Source organism: Peromyscus leucopus, chromosome 7 (assembly GCF_004664715.2).
Source record: "Peromyscus leucopus breed LL Stock chromosome 7, UCI_PerLeu_2.1, whole genome shotgun sequence".
In the NCBI taxonomy this organism is placed as follows: domain Eukaryota; kingdom Metazoa; phylum Chordata; class Mammalia; order Rodentia; family Cricetidae; genus Peromyscus; species Peromyscus leucopus.
Window position 1 is genome coordinate 69,367,448 of NC_051069.1, and position 23,225 is coordinate 69,390,672.

At 37.5% G+C, this 23,225-nt stretch overlaps 1 protein-coding gene across 4 annotated transcripts in view; it reads left to right on the top strand.

Annotated features, from left to right (window-relative positions):
• The window catches only part of Senp6 (SUMO specific peptidase 6), a 95,619-nt gene that overhangs the window by 17,021 nt on the left and 55,373 nt on the right, over positions 1-23,225 (top strand). The window contains exons 2-7 of one of the 4 annotated variants that reach the window (XM_028879845.2): positions 1,785-1,878; positions 4,041-4,098; positions 8,952-9,097; positions 10,691-10,795; positions 15,553-15,573; positions 20,682-20,752. In XM_028879845.2, coding sequence (XP_028735678.1) covers positions 1,785-1,878; positions 4,041-4,098; positions 8,952-9,097; positions 10,691-10,795; positions 15,553-15,573; positions 20,682-20,752 — 495 coding nt within the window. Of the gene's footprint in view, positions 1-1,784; positions 1,879-4,040; positions 4,099-8,951; positions 9,098-10,690; positions 10,796-15,552; positions 15,574-20,681; positions 20,753-21,093; positions 21,568-23,225 lie in introns of those variants that run through there. The other 3 variants (XM_028879846.2, XM_028879847.2, XM_028879848.2) reach the window with 3 other exon arrangements.

Sequence of the window (23,225 nt, forward strand, 5' to 3'; positions counted from 1 at the left end):
GCAATTTGTGACTATATCCTCCCATGGTAGAAGGGTAAAACCAGCTTCCATGGGTCTCTTTCATAGGATTTATCCCATTGCTATGGATTCTGCCCTGTATCTCCCAAAGTTCCTACTCTTAACACTGTTATCTTAGGGGTGTGATTTTAAAAATCTGAATTTGGGACAGTCCCCACAATCCTTCAAGAGAGGTACAGCCGGTCCTGCCTTTCTGAGTCTTGACTTAAGAAAGAATAACTTTCCTTTTTTCGTTTCTGTCTCTTTCTTTTGGATGCTGGCCAGAGAGTAAGCATGCTTTTTCTGGAATTTTATACTTTCTTATTCTTTCTCTAAAGTCCGCTTCCCTGATATGTGGCTGTCTACATGTGGACTTGACTCAAACAGCATAGCTTTTTTCCCCTTCTTGTCTCCATTTTTCTTCTCTGGGACAATGCCAAGATTTACAAGTTGCCTGCCTTAAACAAAACAAAAACAAACAAACAAACAAACAAAAAACCTCTAATAAAATAAAAATCCTTAAGTTAAAGAAAAAAGTCTGAATTTTGGAGGGACACAAACTTTTAGATGGATGCCTAGCCTTTTGACATTGTAACATGAAATTGTTACCTACAGAGGTAATGCTTGAGAACCATGAAATTAAGTAACAATTTCTTTTTTACAAAAAAAAAAAAAAAAAATCTTAAGTGTTTTAAGTAAGTTTACAATTTTGTGTTGGGCTACATTCATGGCTATTCTGGGCTGCAGCCAGTGGTTGGATACACGTAGAAGATACACTTCGTATTTCCACTTTATTTATTTATGTTTTATGGTGCTGGAGGTTGAAGCCAGTGGCTGTAGCATGGTGCGCAAGCACTCTATCCCTGAGCTCTGCCTCCTCAGTAGGGCTTGTAGATAGATAGGCTTTGCCCCCAGTGCCAAGTCCAGATCCAAGGGTAGGTCATCACTAGTTGCATTTTTCTTTTTCCTGCCCTTTGGTTCAGTCTGACCTCTCATAACAGTAGGACCCTGAACTTAAAGCTCAAACTCTGGGAAGTTTTTCTGTGGCTCCAGGTCAGATCCTAACTTTTGAATGTCATTCCTTTCACCCTTCCCACTTTGTTCTGTATTTCCTAATAGCATCTTTGGTGATCTAGAGGTTTCTGGTTATCAAATTAACTACCTTGCCAACATACAAGATCTTGCTTTGTTTTTCTTCTGTTAAAGGCAGAGGTAATTGAGTCTATGAAAATGTTAGTGGTCTGGATATAGTTTTCATGAGTAAAGCAAGCAAACAAAATTAGAGGGACTAATTCCTGGAATCAATGATCAAGGATTGAGAGTAAAGCTGATTTTATATATTTCATATAAACGTGCATGCTCCTCCCCATTTTACTATGTTTTAGTAATTTAAGTTTCTGTAGTAGACACACACTCGTCTCATTAGAAAACCAACTTTTAATGTGTTTTTTTTCCTCCTGAAGGAAGTAAAATGCTTACAAAAAATAGTTTAAAAAATAAAAAAGCATCAAGATTAAAAAAATTGGCCGGGTGGTGGTGGTGCAGGCCTTTAATCTCAGCACTCGGATCTCTGCGAGTTCGAGGCCAGCCTGGTCTACAGAATGAGATCTAGGAGAGGCACGAAAACTACACAGAGAAACCCTGTCTCTTGAAAAAAACAAAAAACAAAACAAAACAAAAAAGATTTTTAAAAAATTTAGAACAATCAGAGTTTGGGGAATGCTCAATTTTTTTTATATTCATATAGTAACATTAATGAATACTTATTTCAGTTTGTTTTATTTCAGCTTTGGCTAGATCAGAATCTAAGAGAGATGGAGGTTTTAAAAATAATTGGAGCTTTGATCATGAAGAAGAAAGTGAAGGAGATGCAGATAAAGAGTAAGGATATTTCCCTCATACTTTATAAGAATGAAACTTTTCAGTAGAAAATCAACTTATATTTTGTGGAAAGTTTTTTAATATTATGGTATCTTTTTACAGTAAGGAAAGATAAAGCAATATTTTATTGGTAAATAATTTTGCTTATATTTCTTAGTCTTTAAAATGTATGTATATGTAATACATGTTTTCTAATGATTGAAAAATGACTAGTCGGTAGTTTTCGAATTAAGTCATCTTGACTCCTCATTTTAAAAGGCAGCCTTTCTGGAAACAATTTCAAAAGCCACAATTTATCAAGCCTCTGAACTTTGTATGAAAGATTAAGTTTTCCATTTAAAGAAAATTTAAAGATCAGCACATTCACCTTTGATCAGATTTCTACCAAGGGAAAGCAGTACCAGTCTAGATGGTATGACTAGGCATTGTCCAGACAGAAGGAAAAGCAGTGTCGTATTTTGTTAGTGTCCTTGGAATCAATCCTGTGTGAAATTTTACAGAAGAGGTGTGGGTTTTGTTTTGTTTTGTTTTTTGGTAATACCATAGACCAAGTGCAGAATTAACTAGGAAAGTGCTCTTCCATAGTGTGCTTCCATTGCCTTTAATAAGAGTTACAGTAGTACCTTTGCATACTAATAGTCATGTTGCAAACTCAATACTATTTTTAAGTTATTGGGTTACTGACTTCCTTTTCCATTGGCCAAAACAAACAAGTTTGGGGCCATGCAAATACACAAAATTTTGGCAGAGCTATAAATATATTTTTATTTTTATTTATTTATTTACCTTTTATTTTGTTTTGTTTTTTGAACAGAGTTTCTTTGTATAACAGCCTTGGCTGTAGTGGAACCTACTCTTTAGACCAGGTTGGCCTTGAACCCACAGAGATTCACCTGCCTCTGCCTTCCAAGTGCTGGGATTAAAGTTGTGTGCCACTACACCTAGCTATAAATATATTTTTAGAACTTTTGTTTTCCTGGTTCCCCTCTATAGCCCAGGCTAGCCTTTTTCTCAGTGTAGCTGTGAGAGGCCTTGAACTTAGCTGCCCTCCTTTACCCTCTGTAGTGCCAGATCACAGGTGTACTTCACGACACCCAGGTTCTTACAAAGAAGTCTTTGCACACATTATCATTCAAGGATGTTGGCTGAATACTTGAGGAATTTCATGTCCATTATTTTAGGTAGTTTTATTTGAAAAGAACTTTGAACTGGTACATTTATTTCAACGAAGTCAGTGTTTTGTGGTCATCCTCTTTTTTTTTTTCTGGTTATTTGAAAAAAACTTAGATATTTGGTATTTATATAGTTTTGGGAAAAAAATGGGACTAGACATGAAATTATGACAGATATTTTACCTTTCAGACATTCTAATACAATTTTTAGAAAAGAATTTTTGTATTAACAATGTTGATAGAAAAAAGAAATGAAGCAAAACGTATTTTTATTACAAATAGCTTGAAGTTTACTGTATATAGCAGATTTGTCTAAAAGATATGTTTGATTTCTGTTCTGGAAGGTTTCCCATGGTTATCTTTTTTAAATGATTTATTAAGGTACCTTCGTGTGCATCTCATGTATGGATTGCACTTTGCAACATTGAGTTCCTCAGGGATTTCAACTTTCTGATCATGTTGAGGTTGCTGGTGAGCTGTTAAAGTAGTAGCATGATGGACATTGGCTCTAAGTGAAAGGTTGATGTCTCCAAGGGTGGTGTGTGACTGTCATTGTGCCAATTCCATTGGAATTCCTTTTGTCTCCTTAGCTAATTTTCCTTCCCTTCATGGTGCTCTGCTTTTATTACTTCTCTGTTCTCTAAATGTCAATTCAAGACAGAAGAGGAAGTAGTAAACATAACTAAATATAAAATATATAGCCTGAAAAACAAGATCATATGTTCATTTAAGGGAGGGGTAAATGGATTATCCTTTTTGCTCACTGCCTAGATTTGTTCATAATTGTGTTAAAAAGCAGCCAGCTGTATAATGTTGTGGTTATTTCATGTTGCTATGGCAAAGATGTAACAGAGTACGTATATTTGCCTGAGGCTTTGCAGAAAAGTTTGCTGATCCCCCCCAGTTAGATGAGCAGTGAAAATAAAGCAGATGCATTAATGTGTGGACTGTAACTGTTGCTCAAGGTTTTTTCCTTTATTTTCTGTATAGTGGGGCAAATCTACTCAGTGTAGAAGATGAGGATTCTGAAACCTCAAAAGGAAAAAAGGCAAGTGTTGCTCTAAAAACAATTTTTTTCTTTTGTGTTATGTACCCAAAAAAAGTTATTTAAAAGATTTGTCTGAACATAATAATCTGTACCTTGTAATCCTGGCACAAGGTCAAAGCCAGTGGGGCTATAGTGTGAGGCTGTCATTTTTAAAGAAAAAGGTTTATATGCTCTTTATTGTAAGTCCTAGTGCTCTCATTCCTGACTCAAGACACAAACAGTTCTGATTTTTTGTTTATCTCTGTAGAAATGTGTCTTAGTTGGGTATTAAAAAATAGCTAAATAACTTATTAGAGGAAGAATGGTTTTGGCTCATGTTTGTTTTTGTCCGTTGTTGCTTGGGCCTGTAACAACATGGCGGCTTCATATGGCTTCTGAAGCTTCTCATCCACTGACTACTAGGAAGCAGAAAAGGAGTGGGGGCAGACCTCTCAGTAGGACCACAGGCCCTACTCCCTCATGTGGTTGGTAGTGTGCTTACTGTTTGTCTTTCTCTGGGAACTTTGGAGGCCATCTGTAAGCTTCCATAGAAAACAGCTCTGGGACTGGGGAGTAGCTCAGTGGGTAGTGTTTGCTCCGTGAACCTGAGGACCAGGGATCTCCAGGGCTTTGCTCATGCCAAGCAAACAACTCTACAAACTAAGCCTCATCGCCCTCCATCCTCAGGAGCTTTCAGCTTGTATTATTTGGGAAACTGACTTGAGCCAAAAATATTCTGTTGGTTTTTATGAACAGTAATGTTCTAACCTGTGAGATAATTCTTCATAAATGGCTCAGTTTATACTTGTTAACTACTATATTTCCCACCCCTCAGTAATTTGATATTATACTGACTAAGACCATAAATATTAAAAATTTCTAGGGGAAAAGAAGCAGATATTTCAGATATCTAAAATGGTAAAATAGTGTTTATGTTGATTTAAAAAAAAACAAAACTGTGTGGGGGGGGAGTGTGGGTTGGGGTGTGCATTTGTGCTTGTGCTCCAAAGTTGAGTGTCTTCTGTGACTGATCTTTATTATTGAGGCAGAATCTCTTGCTTCACCCAGAGTTTGCTGATTTGGCTCTTATAGCTAGCCCCACTTTCCTGGGTATCCTGTCTGCTTTCCAATGCTGGGATTTCAAGTGGCCACCATGCCTGTCTGGCTCTTATGAGGGTTCTGAGAATCCAGACTCCACTCCTCATGTTGTACAGCATCGTGTCTTACAGGTTCATACTTGTGCAACAAGCAGACAACTTGTAAGCTTGTATTTTGTGATTCTCCTATAGAACAATGTACTTATGAGCCTGGGGTGTGGTAAAGTGCTTGCCTAGCAGACATGAAACCATAGGTTTGAACCTTGGCACCATATAAACCAGGTATGGTGGTGCATAAAGCAGGATCAGAGATTCAAGTTCATCCTCAGTTACATGGAAGGTCAAGGCCAGTCTGGGATGCATGAGACCCTGCCTCAAGAAAACATTAATAAGCCAGGTATGGCGACCTTTGCCTTTAGTACCGGAATTGGGGAGGCAGAGGCAGGGTCTTTCTGAGTTCAAAGCCAGCCAGGGCTACACTGAATACCTGTCTCTAAAACAGCCAAACAAACCAACCAAGATAATAAATAAAATCTTTTTAAAAGAGAAATGATAAATTAATTTTCCTGGAACTAAATACTAAGTGTAACAGATAGTAAAAGCCTTTTTAAAGGGAATTGACAATATAATAAATGATAGTTTGTGTGAGATCCATAGTTCCTACCTTTATTAGTTAATATCCTGACAAAAGGCGAACTGGGGAGAAAGGGCTTCTTTTTCCTGACAGTTCAGAAGGTGCAGTCCAGATGGGGCAGACCCTCCACAGGAGTGTGAGGCCAGCCTGGCAGTCAGGAAGCGGTGATCACGTTGTATTTGCACAGAGAGAGCAGGAAGTGGGAGCAGATTATAAAACCTCAAAACCTACACTTGAGGACATATTTTCTTTACCAAGCCTATACTGTTTAGAGCCTTCTCAACTCTCCAGGCATCACAGCCTGGAACCAGGGGTTCAAACACATGAGCCTATGGGATAATTCATATTCAAACCATAACATCATGAAACTAGAAGTACTGTTTTGTTGCTAGCTGCAATGATTTATCTTATAAACAACTTATAGGCAACACAAGTAAGAAATGTAAGAATTTTTCTTACATATATACTCTGGCTTTGATGATGACATTGGATTGTTGGTAGATAGTCCCTCAAATGCTTTCTCAAAACAGATATTCATTCATTGAATATTCATTGAGACAGTATTGCTGTGTAGCCTATGCTGACCTTGAACACTTCATCCTCCTACCTCTTCCCTTCCAGTTCTGGAGATTTAGACTTGTACCACCATATCTGCCTTCAGAAGGAACTGTTTGAAAACCCACAGTTCTTTAATGAGAAGCATGGTTGAGGGCCTGGACAGACAGCACAGTGGTGAAGTGCTCGAGGACTTGCAGTTTCAAACTCAGTCCTGCCTCTGGCTCCCAGGTGTTCACAAACAAGAGTGTGTCTCTTCGTCTGTGCCACTGATCTACTGCGGGTTTTTAATGTAAATCCTTTGCTTATAGCATTCCTAGCATGATAATATATCAGAATCACCCAGGAAGTAACCTCAGATGCAGCTCTCATAGTGAAGACATCTGTGGGAGTCTGTTGTTTTGTTTTGCTTTTTGGCTATGCCAGGAATCCAACCTGGCCTTTGAACACTGGAGGCAAGCATCTACCTCAAGAAAAATGAAAGAATGTCATTATCTTTATCTCAGTTAGCTCTGTTCGTTTTGCCAGTTTATTTGAACCTAAGAGTCTTAGTTCTGTAGAGCAAATAGATGTACATTTACTTTGGGCTAGTGATGAAGACTATTGCCAGTTTTATCACTTCATCCCAGTCTAGATTCCATAGTAAGACCTTGGTGTTTTGTTTTGTTTTTTAAAGAAATTAAGCTGGGGCTGGAGAGATGGTAAAGAGCACCAGCTGCTCTTCTAGAGGTCCAGAGTTAAATTCCCAGCAACCATATAGTGGCTCACAACCATCTCTAATGATATCTGGTGCCCTCTTCTGGCCTGCAGGAAGGCATACAGGCAGAACACTATACATAATAAATAAGTAAATCTTCAAAAAAAAACCAGAATGAAGCTGGATGTGGCGGCACATGGCTGCTATCCCACAGGAATCTGAGGAGGCTTGTTCTGAGTGGTAATCCTGCTGGGCTCTGTACCAAGACTGTGTGTCTACAAGGGTATGAAATCCCACTTCAAGGAGGTGTGGAAAGGGAGTAAATATGATCAAAAGACATTGTATGATAGTCTCAGAAAATTAGTATTTCTTAAACAGAGGGAGAAGGAAGAAGATATTAAAATAGATAGGAAGGCCAAACTGGGTAAAAGTTGCTACACATGGAGGAAGAAGAGAATTGCATACATGAAATAAGTACATTGATAATGTAAAAAAATAGTAAAATAAATACATAGTTTTCTTTTATATTGGGGCTGGAGAGATGGCACAGTGGTTAAGACTACTTGCTATTGTTGGAGAGGCCCTGGGTTCAATTCCCAGCACCTACCCCCACATGTGCTCACAAGTGTCTATAATTATAGTTCTAGGGGATCCAATGCTCTCTTCTAGCCTAAGACACCAGAGCCCTACACAGTACACACACACACACACACACACACACACACACACACACACACACACACATATATTTGGGCAAAACACTCATACCCACTTTAAAAAATAAAGAAGAACTGAGGACCGTTGAGTCTGAAAGCAGCTTTTGCCTTATTCAGTGAACCGTACCAAAGATAGGTTGGTTAAATATTGGGGCTCTCCTCAGGCTCTTCTTGTCAGTATGTTTATGTTAACATTTATATCTGTGAAGGCAGAAAGACATTATCTCAGTTTGTGTTTATGCAGGAACTTTGATACCGAGGCAAAGGCATATATTTTGCAGTATTACCCTACTGATGGCAGCAGGTCTGTTAAGCAGTGGAAATGTTAGTTTTTTTACTATTTGGGGGGGGGGGGAGGGTGTTGGTTTGCTCTCCAGAGAGGAAACTAGCCTAAGATTCATTACCTTAATTTTTCTAAGTGTTTTGGGGGAGATTGATATGAAAAGAAAAACAATATGTTCCCTGTTCCTGCACATTGACATTGTCTCTAGGAGAAAGAATCGGGCCATTTCCGCTCAAGTCTGCCCTGCTGCTGTCTTCTCACCAAACCCCATCCCCGCTGTCCCCAATAGCTGTGTATATTTTATCTTGTCCGCGCCCTCCATCCCATGCACAGCCCTCCCCACCCTTCTCTTCTCTTTGTTCTTCCCATTCCTCTTTCCCTTTCTTTGAGACAATCTCACTGTAATAACCCTCAACTGGCCTAGAACTCGCTGTATAGACCAGGCTGGCCTCAAATTTGTGCAGTAATCTTGGCTTTGCCTCCCCGTCTCCAGAGTGCTGAAATTAGTCCACTATGCCGTATTGACATTTACATTTTTAAATAACATTTGTGTGGGTGTGGGTGTGCGCGCAAGCACGTGTACACGCATGCTCATGTGGAAGTCGGGGAGAACTTGAAGCAGTCAGTTCTCTACTTACACCATTGTGATTCCTGGGGATCAAACTCCCAGTTGCCAGACCTGGTGGCAAGTGCCTTTGCTCACCTAGCCATCTTCTGGTTTTCTGAATGTGTAGCCCAGGCTGGCCTTAAAATTGTGATCCTGCTGCCTCCACCCTGTGTGCCATCCTAGCTGACTTGTTTTTAACAAATGAGTTTCAGGTGCTGTTGATAGATGACTGACCATGCACACGAAGTCCTTTATTGACTCTAACATCTGTGGATCTTTTTGCAGTTAAATCAGAGATCTGAAATTGTGGCTACTAGTTCTGGAGACTTCATCTTGAAGACTTATGTAAAACGAAACAAAGCCGACAGCTTTAGAACTTTGAAAGGCAACCCAATTGGACTTAACATGTTAAGCAACAATAAGAAACTGAGGTACATGTAAAAGTTGAATAAATTCTCTACAAATACAAAGATTGATGTGTAGATGCTTCATTATGGAGAAGGGAAGGACAGAGTTGGACACTGGCCAGAGGCCTTCCTAATCCCTTTCTTTTGAATTTGTCAGTAAGGCCAGGACGTTGCATAGATTCTCTGAATCCTTAAAAAAATTAAACATTTATTCATCCATCCATCCATCCATCCATCCATCCATCCATCCATCCATCCATCCATCCATCCATCTATTGTGTGTACATGTACATACATGTGCCATGATGCACATGTGGAGGTCAGAGAACAACTTGAGGGAGTTGAGTTGTTCTCTTCCACCATGTGGGTCTTGGAACTGAACTCAGGACTTGGCTTGGTGGCAGTTGCCTTTACCTGCTGAGTCACCTCTTTAGGAGATCCAGTCTTTAGAAATTATTTTTTATGTATTTATTTCTGTGTGTGATGCATGCATGTGTGTACATGTGCACTCTGTGTAGAAGCCAGACAGAATTCATTGTTAGGTGTTTTCTATTTCCTAACTTTTTTCTTTTTTGAGACCTGGTCACTGTGTGGCCCTTGGCTAGCCCAGAACTTATTATGTAGATCAGACTGGCCTCCAATTCAGAGATCCAAATCTACTGCCTCTTTCCCTGATTGCTGCTGGTTAAAGGGATGCACTAGCATGCCTGGCCTACACCTTTTTTTTCTTTCTTTTTTCTTGAGACATAGTCCCTCACTGAATCTTTAGCATGCTGTTTGAGGTAGACTGTTTACCAGAGAGCCCTGAGATGTCCTCACCATGCAGTGTTGGGGTCCACATGAGGTTTTGCACAATGATGCTAAGGATCTGATCTCAAGTTCTCTTGCTCACACAGCTATAGCTTTACTCCCCGAGCTGTCATTCAGTCCCCTTTGAGGCTTGAATTAGGACTTATTGTAATGATTTTTGAATAAAGTGTATTGCAAGAAACATTTTAGTGTATGACATGTCATACATTTTCTTTTATGTAGGTATGGAAAAAATGAGTCACAACATGAGAAGTCTAAAGCAGTATAATATAGGTACTCACACTCACATACCTTCTGGTTCAGATCATCTCAACAAGAGTCTTGTTTTTCTCTTAGGATTTATTCCACTTCTTCAGATAAAACATTCCTTTCCTAGAGGCTATGGTAGTAAACTATTGTTACCCTAGGACTGAGCTATTAGTATCAGTAACATCCCATAAAAGGAGTTGAAAATCACTCTTGTTAGAAATAGAAAAGCTACTCTATCACTATATAACTAACTAAGATCTGTAAACAGCAGGTAACATTCCAGTTAGAATTAAAGTTTAGACTTTGGATTTCTACTCTAGTATCCTAGTTATTCTTTTCCTTTGAGAAGGTTGGAAATACTTGAAAAGATATTAGGAGGTCTCCTAGTAGACAGTTTTAGATGTTAATTTGGTTGGTCTTGTTTCAAAAATTATTTCAGTGCACAGTTTTTATGTGTGCATGCTCAGACTTTAAAGGGTTATTTTGTCAGTGTGTGAGCAGTTTTTTTTTTTTTTTTTTTTAATCTGTTCAAATTGTTCTTTGTTTTTGAATGTGCAGTGAAAATACACAAGCTACATCATTATGTTCTGGAACTGTAGTTCATGGTAGACGCTTCCATCATGCTCATGCACAGATACCAGGTGTCAAAACGGCGGCTCAGAGGTAAGGACTTGGACTGTCATTCCCTCTTTTTAAGTATTCTTTGAATCTTTTAAAGATTCTTTTTCACCCCTTTCATGTGTAGAACTTGGCAGTTTTCATTGTCTTTGAAGAGTTATACTTCCAAAATAATTCATGACTTGTTATACTTTATTTTATACTTGCTTTTTAGGAAGTCACACTTTTGTGGAGAATTTAAGATTAGAACCATTTGCTGTATTTCTTTGTAGATCTAAGAAGATATTTAACGAAGCTGATAAATATCGATCTTATTGTACTAACTTGAACTAAATTGACCTAAGAAGCAAAACTAATTTTTATTAGTTTTCTTGTCTTACAAGATTTCAGAGTATCAAGCAAATCCCATTAGTTTTAAGTGTTTGGTCATATTACAAATTTAAGAGTTTACACTGATGTTGGAAGTACTGTTTCATCCTTAGAGAAATGGTTGGGAAAAAGATCGATCTTTTAAAAGATTTTGAGCTTTTTCAGAATCTTTTAGAATGTTAATATCTCCTTTTAATTGATTCAAGATTCTTAGGCTCTAGGATGTTAAACTATAAATACTTTATTATAACTGGTAACATTTATTTTTTGTACACAATTTATATAATGTTTTTTATTTTTAAGGTTGTTATTCATTAAAAAACGATGTTTTAAACATTAGAAACTTGCTATATATGATGTTTACTTAGATTTACTACAATATATCTTTGACTTAAAATCTTTAAATGTTTCTCATAGTTTAAGATGACAACATGAAAACTTTTGCTTTTCTTAAATATGTTACTGTAGTTTTCACACAAGATTCTTAAGAAATTCAGTTCAATAGACAGAAGTTACTGCTCACACTAAAAATTTGCTTTGTTATGATACAGGGTACACAAACAAATCAGGCTCTCTGTAGACGAATTGCTAAACAGCCTTATTAAATAAGAAACACAGAGCCAAACACACGGGTGCAGGCCGTACCGATCAGAGCAAGAGCCCTGTAGAGCTACCACTGCCTGACTTCTGTTTATGGCTCGCTATGACCTCTGATCTCTAGGCAAACTTTATTAACATACAAGTAAAATATCACATTTCAGCACAGATAAAATATCACCACAGCTCTCTGGCCAATATGAAGCACTAACATAAGGATAAAAAATAAGACGTATGGTTACACAAAGAAATTAAAGTCAGAAAATTGAAGTTTTTACCTTATTGTATTTTTTTTTGTTTTTGTTTTTGTTTTTTTGAGGCAGGGTTTCTCAGTGTAGTTTTGGTGCCTGTCCTGAATTTCGCTCTGTAGACCAGGCTGGCCTCAAACTCACAGACGTCCGCCTGCCTCTGCCTCTGCCTCCTGAGTGCTGGGATTAAAGGCATGTACCACCACCATCCGGCCGCCTTATTGTATCTTTTATGTGTATTGCTGCTCACTTCTGTAAATGTTAAGATTTAGTTTGTAAGAGCTAGTGTTTATTGGTAAAAAAAAAAAAGTTGTTTTCTAAGAAACAGCAACCAGAATTAATTCATATTCCAAAACAGTCCTGAGTCAAAATATCTTGCCAGTATGCTTAGGAACAGTAAAGGAAACTTTCAAGGTTCAGATGATTAGGACAGAACCTGTCTGCTCGTGTTTGTCTCAAATTCTGTGAAAGAGTGAACATTTCCTGTTCTATGACCAGTCAGTCTTCTAAGGAATTTTGAACCCCAAAGTCAAGTCATTGTAAGTTCTGTTTTATTTCTTCAAAAACAAAGGGATTTGTATGTTATAAAACAGGTATAGATGGAGAATAGTGTATTGGAAGACTAATATGGCCAAGTCCTACCCTCTAAGATCAAATTTAATGAATAATGGTTAAAGACAGAAAGGTGAATAAATACATCCAGATGTGGTGGCATATGCCTATAATCCCAGCACATAGGATCAAGCCGAGGCAGCAAGAATGCCATGGGTTTGAGGACATCTTGGGCTAGAGAATTTTGTGAGGGCTTCTGTAGAGGGAGGCCCTCCACCCTGCCCCAGTGACAAGGGCTGAGGTGGAAGGAAGTTCAGTAGTTGGGATATGCACATTGGCTGTGGAAAGAGCACAGCATAGAGCTGTCCTGCGTAGGATAGGGCACAGCAGCCTTTGAGACTGCTTCTCAGGCCCTGAGTGCATCGACAGGCCTGAAGGAAAAAGAACTCTTGATGATTTCTCTTAAATCTTACTTTGAAATTTAAGAACTATTACCAGTTTGGTAGTTCACAGAACTCTTTTTGGAGAGAGTAATAGGGCTTGTTTTTGAAGTCAGTCTCAGACACTGTATTCTAGTAATTTGTAATTTTTAGGGAAGACTGATAGTTCTTTTGCGGATGATTAACTTTATAATCTATTTTCATACTACTATTCCAAAAGTTATTTTATACATAGGCTCATACACTAACAGTGCTAAAGGAAATTATTGGAGAAAAATGAACTGCAAGTATTTAAAAATCTGATTATATTATGGCTCCACCCCACTTTTAAGCAGACTTTAAAACTATACTTTTTATAGTTGTCTTATTTATAATTTCACTTTTTAATCAATTTTTTTCTTAGCTTTCTTTTAAGGGTTGGTTAAAACATCTTATAAGGGGAAAATAAATGTCTTTAAAAACATGTGTAATCCAGTGAGGTGTGGCACATGTCTGTAATTCACCATGTAGGATCATGAGTTTGAGGCTAGCCTTCATTGACACCTTTTCTCAGACAACCCCCCCACACACACCCACACACACACACACACGAGCGCACAAATGTATAAACCGTACAGGAGAAACTGGGTCCTAGAATAAGCAAGATGTAATTATTAATGGATGGCTCAACCTTGAGAGACGTTTTGAAATCCTAAATCAAGTCATGAATATCAGAATTAAATCAGTGTCTTATTTTCCTCCTTTTATTTTTACGGTTCTGTTTGAAGATTTATTTTTATTTTTTAACTATGTGTCTGTGTGTAGCTGTATGCACATGAGGCTAAAAGTGCTCAGAGGCCAGAAGAGGGTGTTGGACTCACTGGAGTTAGAGCTGGAGGAGTTGTGTGTCCCTGGTACAGGAGCCAGAAGTCAACTTGGGTCCTCTGATGAACAGTATCTGCTCTTAACCACTGAGCTATCTTTCTAACCCCTCCTTTTCTTTTTAAGACCACTAGTACAATATTAGTTAAAAGAAACTTTTCTTTGTTGTGTTTATGAAATGGTCAAAAAAGAGTATAAGTTGACACTTTCAAAGTCCTGCTTTATTAATAATAACTTGTACATGTGTAATCTATTTTTATATATACATAAACATCCTCTGGTGTGAAACTTGATAATGCATACATTGAAGCTTCTTGTGGAATGCTGTGACTTGTAAATTAGGTGTGTGTCTGTCTGTGTGTGTGTGTGTGTGTGTGTGTGTGTGTGTGTGTGTGTGTGTGTGGCTGAGGATGGAATCCAGGGCTTCCACTCCTATTGAGTGGCATCCTCTGTCTCTGAAATGTATTTTTCTCAAAGATAAGGTGCTAATAATTTTATTTGCTGCCTCGGTTTATTGGGAAGAACCAAACCTATTTTTTTAATCTTTTTTTTTTAATTAAAATTTTTTCATTCATTTCACATACCAATTAGAGATCCCCCTCTTCCCTCCTCCTGACCCCCAGCCTACCCCTCCCAACTCACCCCACCAAACCTATTTTTTTTTAATCTTTGTTCTATGTTCTACACTTTTTGTGTTGTTTACAGGTAAGATTTAAAACTTCAAAGCAGAGTGTAAACTCTGTTCTCTTGGGATCAGCAGTATGACGTTAGAAGTGTCTCACTTTAGGTGTTCTAATGATTCCTGGGGCTGTAGCTTCCTGAGTGAGAGAGAAGCTAGGCTATGTTTGAACTTGGGTGTTTATATTTCCTTGACTTCAACAGGAATGCAATGTTAGCATTTTTCTGTCAACTGACAGATAAATTTTCTATACGTTTTTAGTAGCAAAGAAGCTTTCAGATATATTAGTATAGAAAACAGTTTTAATGTGAAAGTTTCTGCACTTTTTTTTTTAATTTGTCAGATTGTACTTTTGGCTTATTTGTGTGCTCCCATGAAAGGAATGTAACACTGTACCTTTGAAATTTTGTTAGTTAAGTTTTACTTACAGTTTTGAACATCTAATCCTTTATATGATGGAGAGCAAGAGTTTCAGATGTGAGTTTTGTTTTATTCTAAATTGAAGGCTATAATTTTACTCGAGTGACTAATGTTTTCTTGAGTTTCCATGAATTGGGGAGAAATGTAGAACTTTTATATGGTGACTTGTGATAAGTGATTATAAACCTAGGTTTTGTCTTGTGTCCTAAATAACATACAATATTTATTCTAAGACAGTTGTGCACTAAGAAACTTTTTGTCTAATATAATAAAACTGAAATTATTGGAATTTTTTATAATTTCAAGGAAATATCATTATTTCTTGAAAATGATATGACTGCTATAAAATAATCTGTCATCAAATGCTTTATAGGTAAACCCTTTTGAGAATTTTTGGTTTTATGCATCCATATCTTCCTTCCAGTTACATATTTGGCTACTTAGACTAGTTTATGTTGACCAAAATTGGGAGAGAAAAAAAAAACAATAGTTAACACATAGTATAATGCAAAATAACACTAAAACAAATTGCTCATATTAATAGCTTTGCCTTGATGACTGCAATAATTATAGCTGCAATAACATTTCAACAGTCAGTCTCCTATCTTACATTTCTTTTCTTTTTCATGTTTTAAGCAATCAGGACCGAAAAGAAAGGTAAGCTTAATGTTGATAAAATTAGAACATGGGTGTAGAAACATGTATATGCTTTGAACAATAGCCTAAATTGGAGTTCATCACTAAAGCTTACTATTTTAATAAAAGGAAACCTATTAATACATTGTGATATTGGGTGTGTGAATAATGTTTCAGTATAATTCTCAATGCATATATTATTGCATGGATGGTTATTACATATTTATGTAATATCTGACTAATTTTCTTTAAAAATAAAAATTTCAATGCCTTAATTGTAAAGTCGCATACAGTTAAAATCACCAAAATCTTTCCAGCAGGACAACTTGAGTAGGCTGAGACATGAAGAGCAGGCGATCAAGGACAGGATGCTAAAAAGCAAGACCTGTCCATAGTGGAACTCACTATGTAGACCAGGCTAGATTTGCTAATACAGTTTTTGGTTTTTTTGAGACTGCTTTTCTCTTTGTAGCTTTGCGCCTTTCCTGGAACTCACTCGTAGCTCAGGTTGGCCTCAAATTCACAGAGATCCGCCTGCTATTGCCTCCCGAGTGCTGGGATTAAAGGTGTGCACCACCACTGCCCAGCTGCTAATATAGTTTTACATGCTCTGTGAAATGGACTGGGAGACAGCTTTTTCTCACAGAATAATTCTAAATAAAATATGTAGATATTGCTGTCTTTTGAGAGTGGGCTAAATTTGTTGACTAAGGGGGAAAATGGTAGTTTTAGAATAGAGAAAACTGGTAAAGTTTACTTTAGGTAAGAAGCCAAGGTTGCCCAGGAGTGGTGGTTGACAACCTGTAATCTCAGTATTTGGAAAGCTCAGGCAGTAGGATCCAAGTGGTACAAGCTCAGTCTGGGCCACAAGAGACCTTTACGATGGGAAAGACAGCCATCACTGCACAGAGGAGCTGTCTTGGAGGACTGGGGAGGCTGGGAATGGTAGTGCACTCCTAATGCAGCAGTCAGGAGTGGTTGGTTGTGCTACCTACCCCAGAGCTGTGACTCCAGCCTGAAGACTACGGTTTAAGGAAAGTAAGATTATGGGTGGTAATTCAATTTTCTCATCAAACAGAAATACTTTTATATAAACAAAAAAGATCATTCTTGTGGGCACAGGGATAAAGGTGCTTGTCACTAAGCTTGACAACCTGAATTTGATATCTTGACTGCATATAGAAACATTTTTATATTAAGCGTAAAGGCTTTTCTTCTTTGTTTTGTTTTTGAAGACAAGGTTTCTTTGTGCACCCCTGGCTGTCCTGTGTGCCCCTGCCTTCTGAGTGCTGGGGTTAAAGGTGTGTGCCACCACCACACAACTAAGGAATATTTTTAGGTCTGTATTTTAGTATAATTTATAGCAGCTGATTTTTTTTATTTGTGTAGGAAACCGTGCAAGAAGATTTGAAAACCATAGCTATAAAGTCTAGAATACAAGCAAATATGTATAATACTGCAACACATTTTAGCATTGTGGGAATTACATGATATGTGTGCATCCTCATTAGCAATGCATGGTAGTACAAACATCAAATTCTGAAGAGCACAGTTCACTAAAGCAGTATATATGATTTGTTTTTCAGGGTGTTTATCTATAACTGTTACATAATTGTGGGGCTTTTGTTAATAATATTCAACATTTCACAATACTTACTGTTTTTGTTGTCCATAATTTAAAAAATAGGAAGCACAGAATTATAGTGGAGATATTACTATATTTGCATCAGGCTTTATTATAGCTATGTAACTATATGAAACATGAATATTTTAAGCTAATATAATATAGTTAGGAGCCCAAAACGTTTTTTGAGATGAAGTTTCATGCAGTCCATGATGACCTTTAACTAACTGAAACTGAGGTTGACCTTGAGCTTCTGATCCTTCTGCCTTTCCAACTGCTGGGATTACAGGCATGTGCCAGCATGCTGGGCTAGAAGTTGAAAACATGCCCTTTAAAAAAGTTAATTTTGAGCATTTAAAATTTATTCTTTCAAAATTTCATACATATGAAGTATGAACTGATCACCCCCCTCAATATCTTCCCATTTCTCTTTCCCTTCCTCAGAAACCCTTCCTCTTCCTAACAAGTACCTACCTATGTCCCCTTCCTTTAGTCCGTCCTTCCATCCGTCCTATTCCCTCTCCCCCCAGCATTTAATTAGAGTTGCTTGCATGAGTATGGGTGAGGATTTCTTACTTAAGCAAGGAAACTTGCCTCTGGCTATACCACTAAGATATTACTGGCCATTCCCCCACTAACCATTAACTGCCTGTGGCCCCTCAAGGAGAGATGGGACCCAATGAGCTTCTTCCCATCCATGATGGAATATTGATGGGCCCACTGCTGTGAGTTCATGAGTGCAGCTGCCCTCTTAGAGCTAGAAAATAACATTTCACACCACTAATCCCCATTCTCCAGTTCTTACAATCTTCTACCATCTTTTCCACAATGTTCCCTGAGCCTCTGTGTGTGTGTGTGTGTGTGTGTGTGTGTGTGTGTGTGTGTGTGTAGAGTGTGGAGATGTCATGTTTAGAGCTGAACACTCAACAGTCTCTTGTTAACATTTGTCTCATTTGTAAGTCTGCATTAACTGACATCTACTTCACAATGAAACTTATCTGAACAAGGCTGAAGTTAGCAATGTCCTGTGGGTATAGAGACATAAATATTTAGAAGGCAGTTTGATACTATGTTTATTTGGCAAACCAGCAGCAGTAGATCACCTGCTATGACCTATGATCTCCCCAGTCAAGGGCTTTTGACCAGGTCTGTAATACCAGGCATGAATTCCCTTCTTTGCAGAGGACCTCAGATCTAACCAGCAAGGAGTTGGCTATCCCAGCTTCATTCACCATTAAACCAGTGGGCATGTCTTGCCTGACAGATTGGTATTATAGCTCACAGGTTCATAATAAGATAGGGTTATTGGTAATTTTATTCTTAGCATTCTAAGAAGATAATACTTTCCTGTACTATGAAAGCTAGCTTGCAGGACTTCTAACCCTTCTTTTTCTTTGGTCCATTGTCTTCATATATCCCAGACTGACTTGGAACTCTGTGTATCTGAGATGACCTTGAACCTTTTTTTTTTATGATTGATTATTATTAATTGTATGTATATGTCTCTTCCTGTGGGTATGGGCACATGAGTGCTGGTGTCTTTGGAGATCTGAAGCATTGTCTCTTTCAACTCTTCCAGGAGCTGGAGTTATAAGTGACTCTGTGTGTGTGTGTGTGTGTGTGTGTGTGTGTGTGTGTGTGTGTGTAAGTGTGTAAGTAAGTAAGTAACAGAACTTAGGTCCTCTGCAAGAAAAGATTGCTTTTAATTGCTGAGCCATCTCTAGCCCTGACCTTGAACTTCTGATCCTCCTGCCTCTACCTCTTGAGTGCTAGAATTACACACACACACACACACACACACACACTCTACAGTTCTGGAATCAAACCCAGGTCTTTGTGCAGGCTAAGCAAATACATTCCATCCACTGAGTTAAATTTCCAGTTTTCTTTTTCATAGTACCATTGCTACCACTGCATGAAAGGCAGGTCCTTTCCCCCACCCTCACAATTTATATCATCACAGATTTTAAAAGCTTGGGAGAGTAGACATTGTTCACATGTTCCCACTACTGCTCTAGTTACTGTTGCTGACACAGTTTGCTGGGATTTGATCCTAAAATTGTCATTTAATAATTGTGGAGCTTTGCATCATTTAATCAACTTTATTGTGTTCAGTTTTTTCATGTATAAAAATGTTGATATATGTAGCTTGAAAGGTTATGAGAATAAGGAATTAATAGGAAACATTTTTAACATTAGTATCTGGCAGATAAGTGTTCAGTGTTTGCTGATTGCTTTTTCAAATCATTGCTGTCGCTTCTTTTAATAGTATTTTCTTTGTCATTTTTATTTTACTGTTTTGACTTTTATGTGGAAATATGAAACCCTTGAAAGAATATTCACTTGTGATTTATTTGATCAAATGAATTAAACTACTGAACACTAGTAAGAACATTTATAAATAAATGCTTATATAAAACAAGAGTATTTTTAGACACTCTTACCTAGGGTTTAAAAGTATCTCTTATACCTCCTGAGTTAGTGCTTTTTTCCTTATGTAGTGATTTTTCTCTCAAGGCTAGCTACGGAACATTTTTGTTCTTTCTCAAAATTAGTATACTTAGATAGATATACTATTTAGGGCACTTATACTGAAATTATATTTATCGTGGTTGTATGTTGAGGCAGTTGTGGTAGCTTATGATTGTATTCTCAGCACCAAGGCAGGAGGATTGCCAGTTTGAAGGCAGCCTGTACTACATAATGAGACCCCTTCTGAAATAATGATAATTTTGTATTAAGTTTGACAGAGTAGTTTAATATTTTAAGACAAGTGTGTTTGTAGCCATAATGTCCTATGGCAAGATGTCACTTGTTCTATAATTGACTTGTATGACACATTTTTTGCACTGAGATTAGCATTGTCAAATTCAGACTTAACATTAATTCTTTTTGGTTCAGTATTCATTTTACTCATTGATTACTTTTTAAATAATGAAAAGCATGCAAAAATAAAAATTGAGTTGCATTCAGTTGGGTAATTTATGTGTGACAAGTCTTTTAATGTGATTTTTCATAAACTGGTTAAAAGGCAATTTCAAGAGAAAAAAGTCTAGATTTTGCATTTGAGTAATAAACAGGTAGTTTTCAAAGTGATTGCTTTAGAAGCCAGCTAAAGTTAGTACCAGTTACTTGAGGCTAAGACTGAGGGTCTCTTCCATCTGGCAATTTGAGACCTTAAATGAGGCACTTTTTCTAAAAAAATACAAAAATAATTAATTAAATGACTGCCTTGAAAAACCGAAAATTTGAATTTGTTTATTGCATATGTATCCCAGCAGTCCACTGTTGTGGCTTTGGTAGATGACAGCTTTAGTGAGATAACACCACTGCTCTCTAGCTGTAGTTTTATTTTCGTAATGCAGTTTATTTTATAGCATCACTTTTAACAGGACAAGTTATGGTTTCTCTGAATAAAATTATTGTAAGTAGTCCTTTGACTTTGTCGCTTTGAGAACTACATTATTTTCTATTTGAATGAAGTCATACAAATTTCCTTTTTTAGGAAAGAATATCCACCTCATGTCCAAAAAGCTGAAAACAACTCTGTAATGTTAAGTCATGTCCAAGGTGTAGGTAAGTGTACAATTTTGTTTGTTACCCTGGGAAGGGCTTTGAATTCCTAAATGAGGAATACAAATAGAGAGAATATAGATGCTAGCTTTAGAATAGTGTCCAACATAATAGATATAATATTGAAAACCATACTTTATGACAGATTTGAGATTTTTTATTTTAAACTGGGGTCTTATATAGTGAGGATGGTGGCACAATTAGTTAAGTGCAGTTTGAAGTCTTTGGATTATGTTACATTTTTGTTAAAAATCCAAGTATTAATTATAGATTATCTATAGCTTTAATATAGTTTTATATTAGATTATATCAGTTTTGTATTAATGCAAAAAACCAAAATGTATTTCATCATCAAATTGGTTTTCCTTATGTAAAATAGTGATTTGATTTGATTTCTTTTGAGTGGGCCTCTGGGGATGCATGTCATTGGGCCTGTGGAGGTCAGAGGACAGCTTTGGCGAGTCTTCTTCCCTCTCTCCACCTGGTCAAGGCAGTCTGTTCTGTTGCTTTTGCCGTACTGTGCACTCCAGAGTAGCTGGCCCCTGAGCTCCCAGGCAGCTCTCCTTCCCACTGTATCCGACTGTCGGAGTGCTGGGATTACAGACGGACACTCTCAGGTCAGCTTCTCTCCCGGGCAGGCCCCGGGTCTAACTCCAGGCTTGAGCTGCACTGCAAGTGCTTTTACTCTTTGAGCCATCCTGCTAATCCAGCATTCTTCTTCTTCTGTTCATTGTTTTGAGATCAAGGTTTCTCTGTTGCAGGCTATCCTTTAACGTAAATCCTCCTCCCTTAACCTCTGAGGGGAATGGAACTTACAGGTGTGTGCTACTAAGCTGAGCCCAATTTAAAATAGATGCTTTTTTTTTAGAATTGCTTTTGTCAATTTTAACTGGGGTGGGGTGGGGGCAGGGAGGCATATGCAGAGGCCGGAGGCTTCCAGTCCTTAGAACTGGAGTTGCAAAAGTTGTAAACTTCCTAACATGGGTGCTGGGAACTTAGCTCTTCAAGAGCAATCTCCGCAGCCCCTCTAATGGATTTCTTAGCATGTAGCCTCCTTGTTTACAGACAAGGCTTGGCTTGTGTTTAAACATGATGGTTCCTAGTGCCGAACTTTTGTATATGCATTAAGTATACCTCTGTTGCATAAGTAAAAGTTTTCATGCTCAGTTTCATCACTTCTCATTATCTTGTATTCGTTTTAATTTGGATTAGACTTTGCAGTACATAGTTATGTTAATAAATTGAATTTAGCAATAATGACCATCTTCTTCAATGTCCACCCTGTTACACTTTTATTCTTTAGTGAACACTGACTCCATTCTACTTAACTAAGTCAAATACATTGTATTTGTTATGTACCTATGTCCTATTTCTTGTGGAAGATCCCTCTAAATTCAGATTTTTACCTCCATTTTGTACAGAAGAACAAATGGTGCCATCAAAGCATTGAATTATTTGCCTAGACTTAATAGAGCTAGCTGGCTTGAAACCTGGGTCTGTTTAATGCCAAATCTCTTACTCAGTACAAAGTTGCTTTGACCTTCAGAGAACAATACAAATAATATTTCCATTTGACAAATGCATTACAGAGAGACAAAGTGATTAGATCTTCTACTAATACTTTAGATGCCATTTAGTCAGTCTGTTAGAATACTTAATGTTTATCCAACAACACTCGGTAATATGCAACAATATTCATTCAGCTGGGCATTATAGCATACACCTTATATCTCAGCACTCTGGAGGCAGAGGCAGGTAGGTGGACCTCTGTGAGTTCAAGGCCAGCCTGGTCCACATAGAAAGTTCAGGCCATCTAAGGATTCATAGTAAGATCCTGTCTCAAACAAACAACAAAAAACTACCCAACAATATTTCTTGGATTTCTTTGTTTTTCACTTTAAAATAATTGTAGATGTAATTATCTACTATTATTATAGAAAAATGGCAAAACTAGTATAAAATGGTTCCTATTTATTCTTTATCCTTGTTATACCTTTTAAGTCAATACTTTTGTCAAAGTGAAGATTAGTATAAGGTGTTCGCCTGTTTGATTATTGGGGTTTTGTTTGCTTTCTGACACAGAACCTCATTACATAATTCAAGCCTGCATAGTACTCTGTATAGTCTGAATTAGTTCAAACTACTGATCTCCTGCCTTAGCCTTCTGAATGATAGGATTAAAGCATATGTCATTATAGGTCTGTCTTGTAAGACTAATTGCTAAGCTGTTGACCTTGTTTAGAAGTAACTTGTTTTCCATTGATGCCTTTCCCACATTGCAATTAGTTGTTTTCTTAGTTTCCTGGATTATTTTGATGACTACAGGGGAGTTGCTTTTGTAATGCCTTTTGGTCTATGTTTGATGATGATTTATATGCTGAAGCTGCATCTCTGCTGTTTTTGACAACACAGAAATGACGTGCCTTTTTTAGTGCATTCTACCAGGGATTGCATGGTTTTAATGTGTTTGGTTACT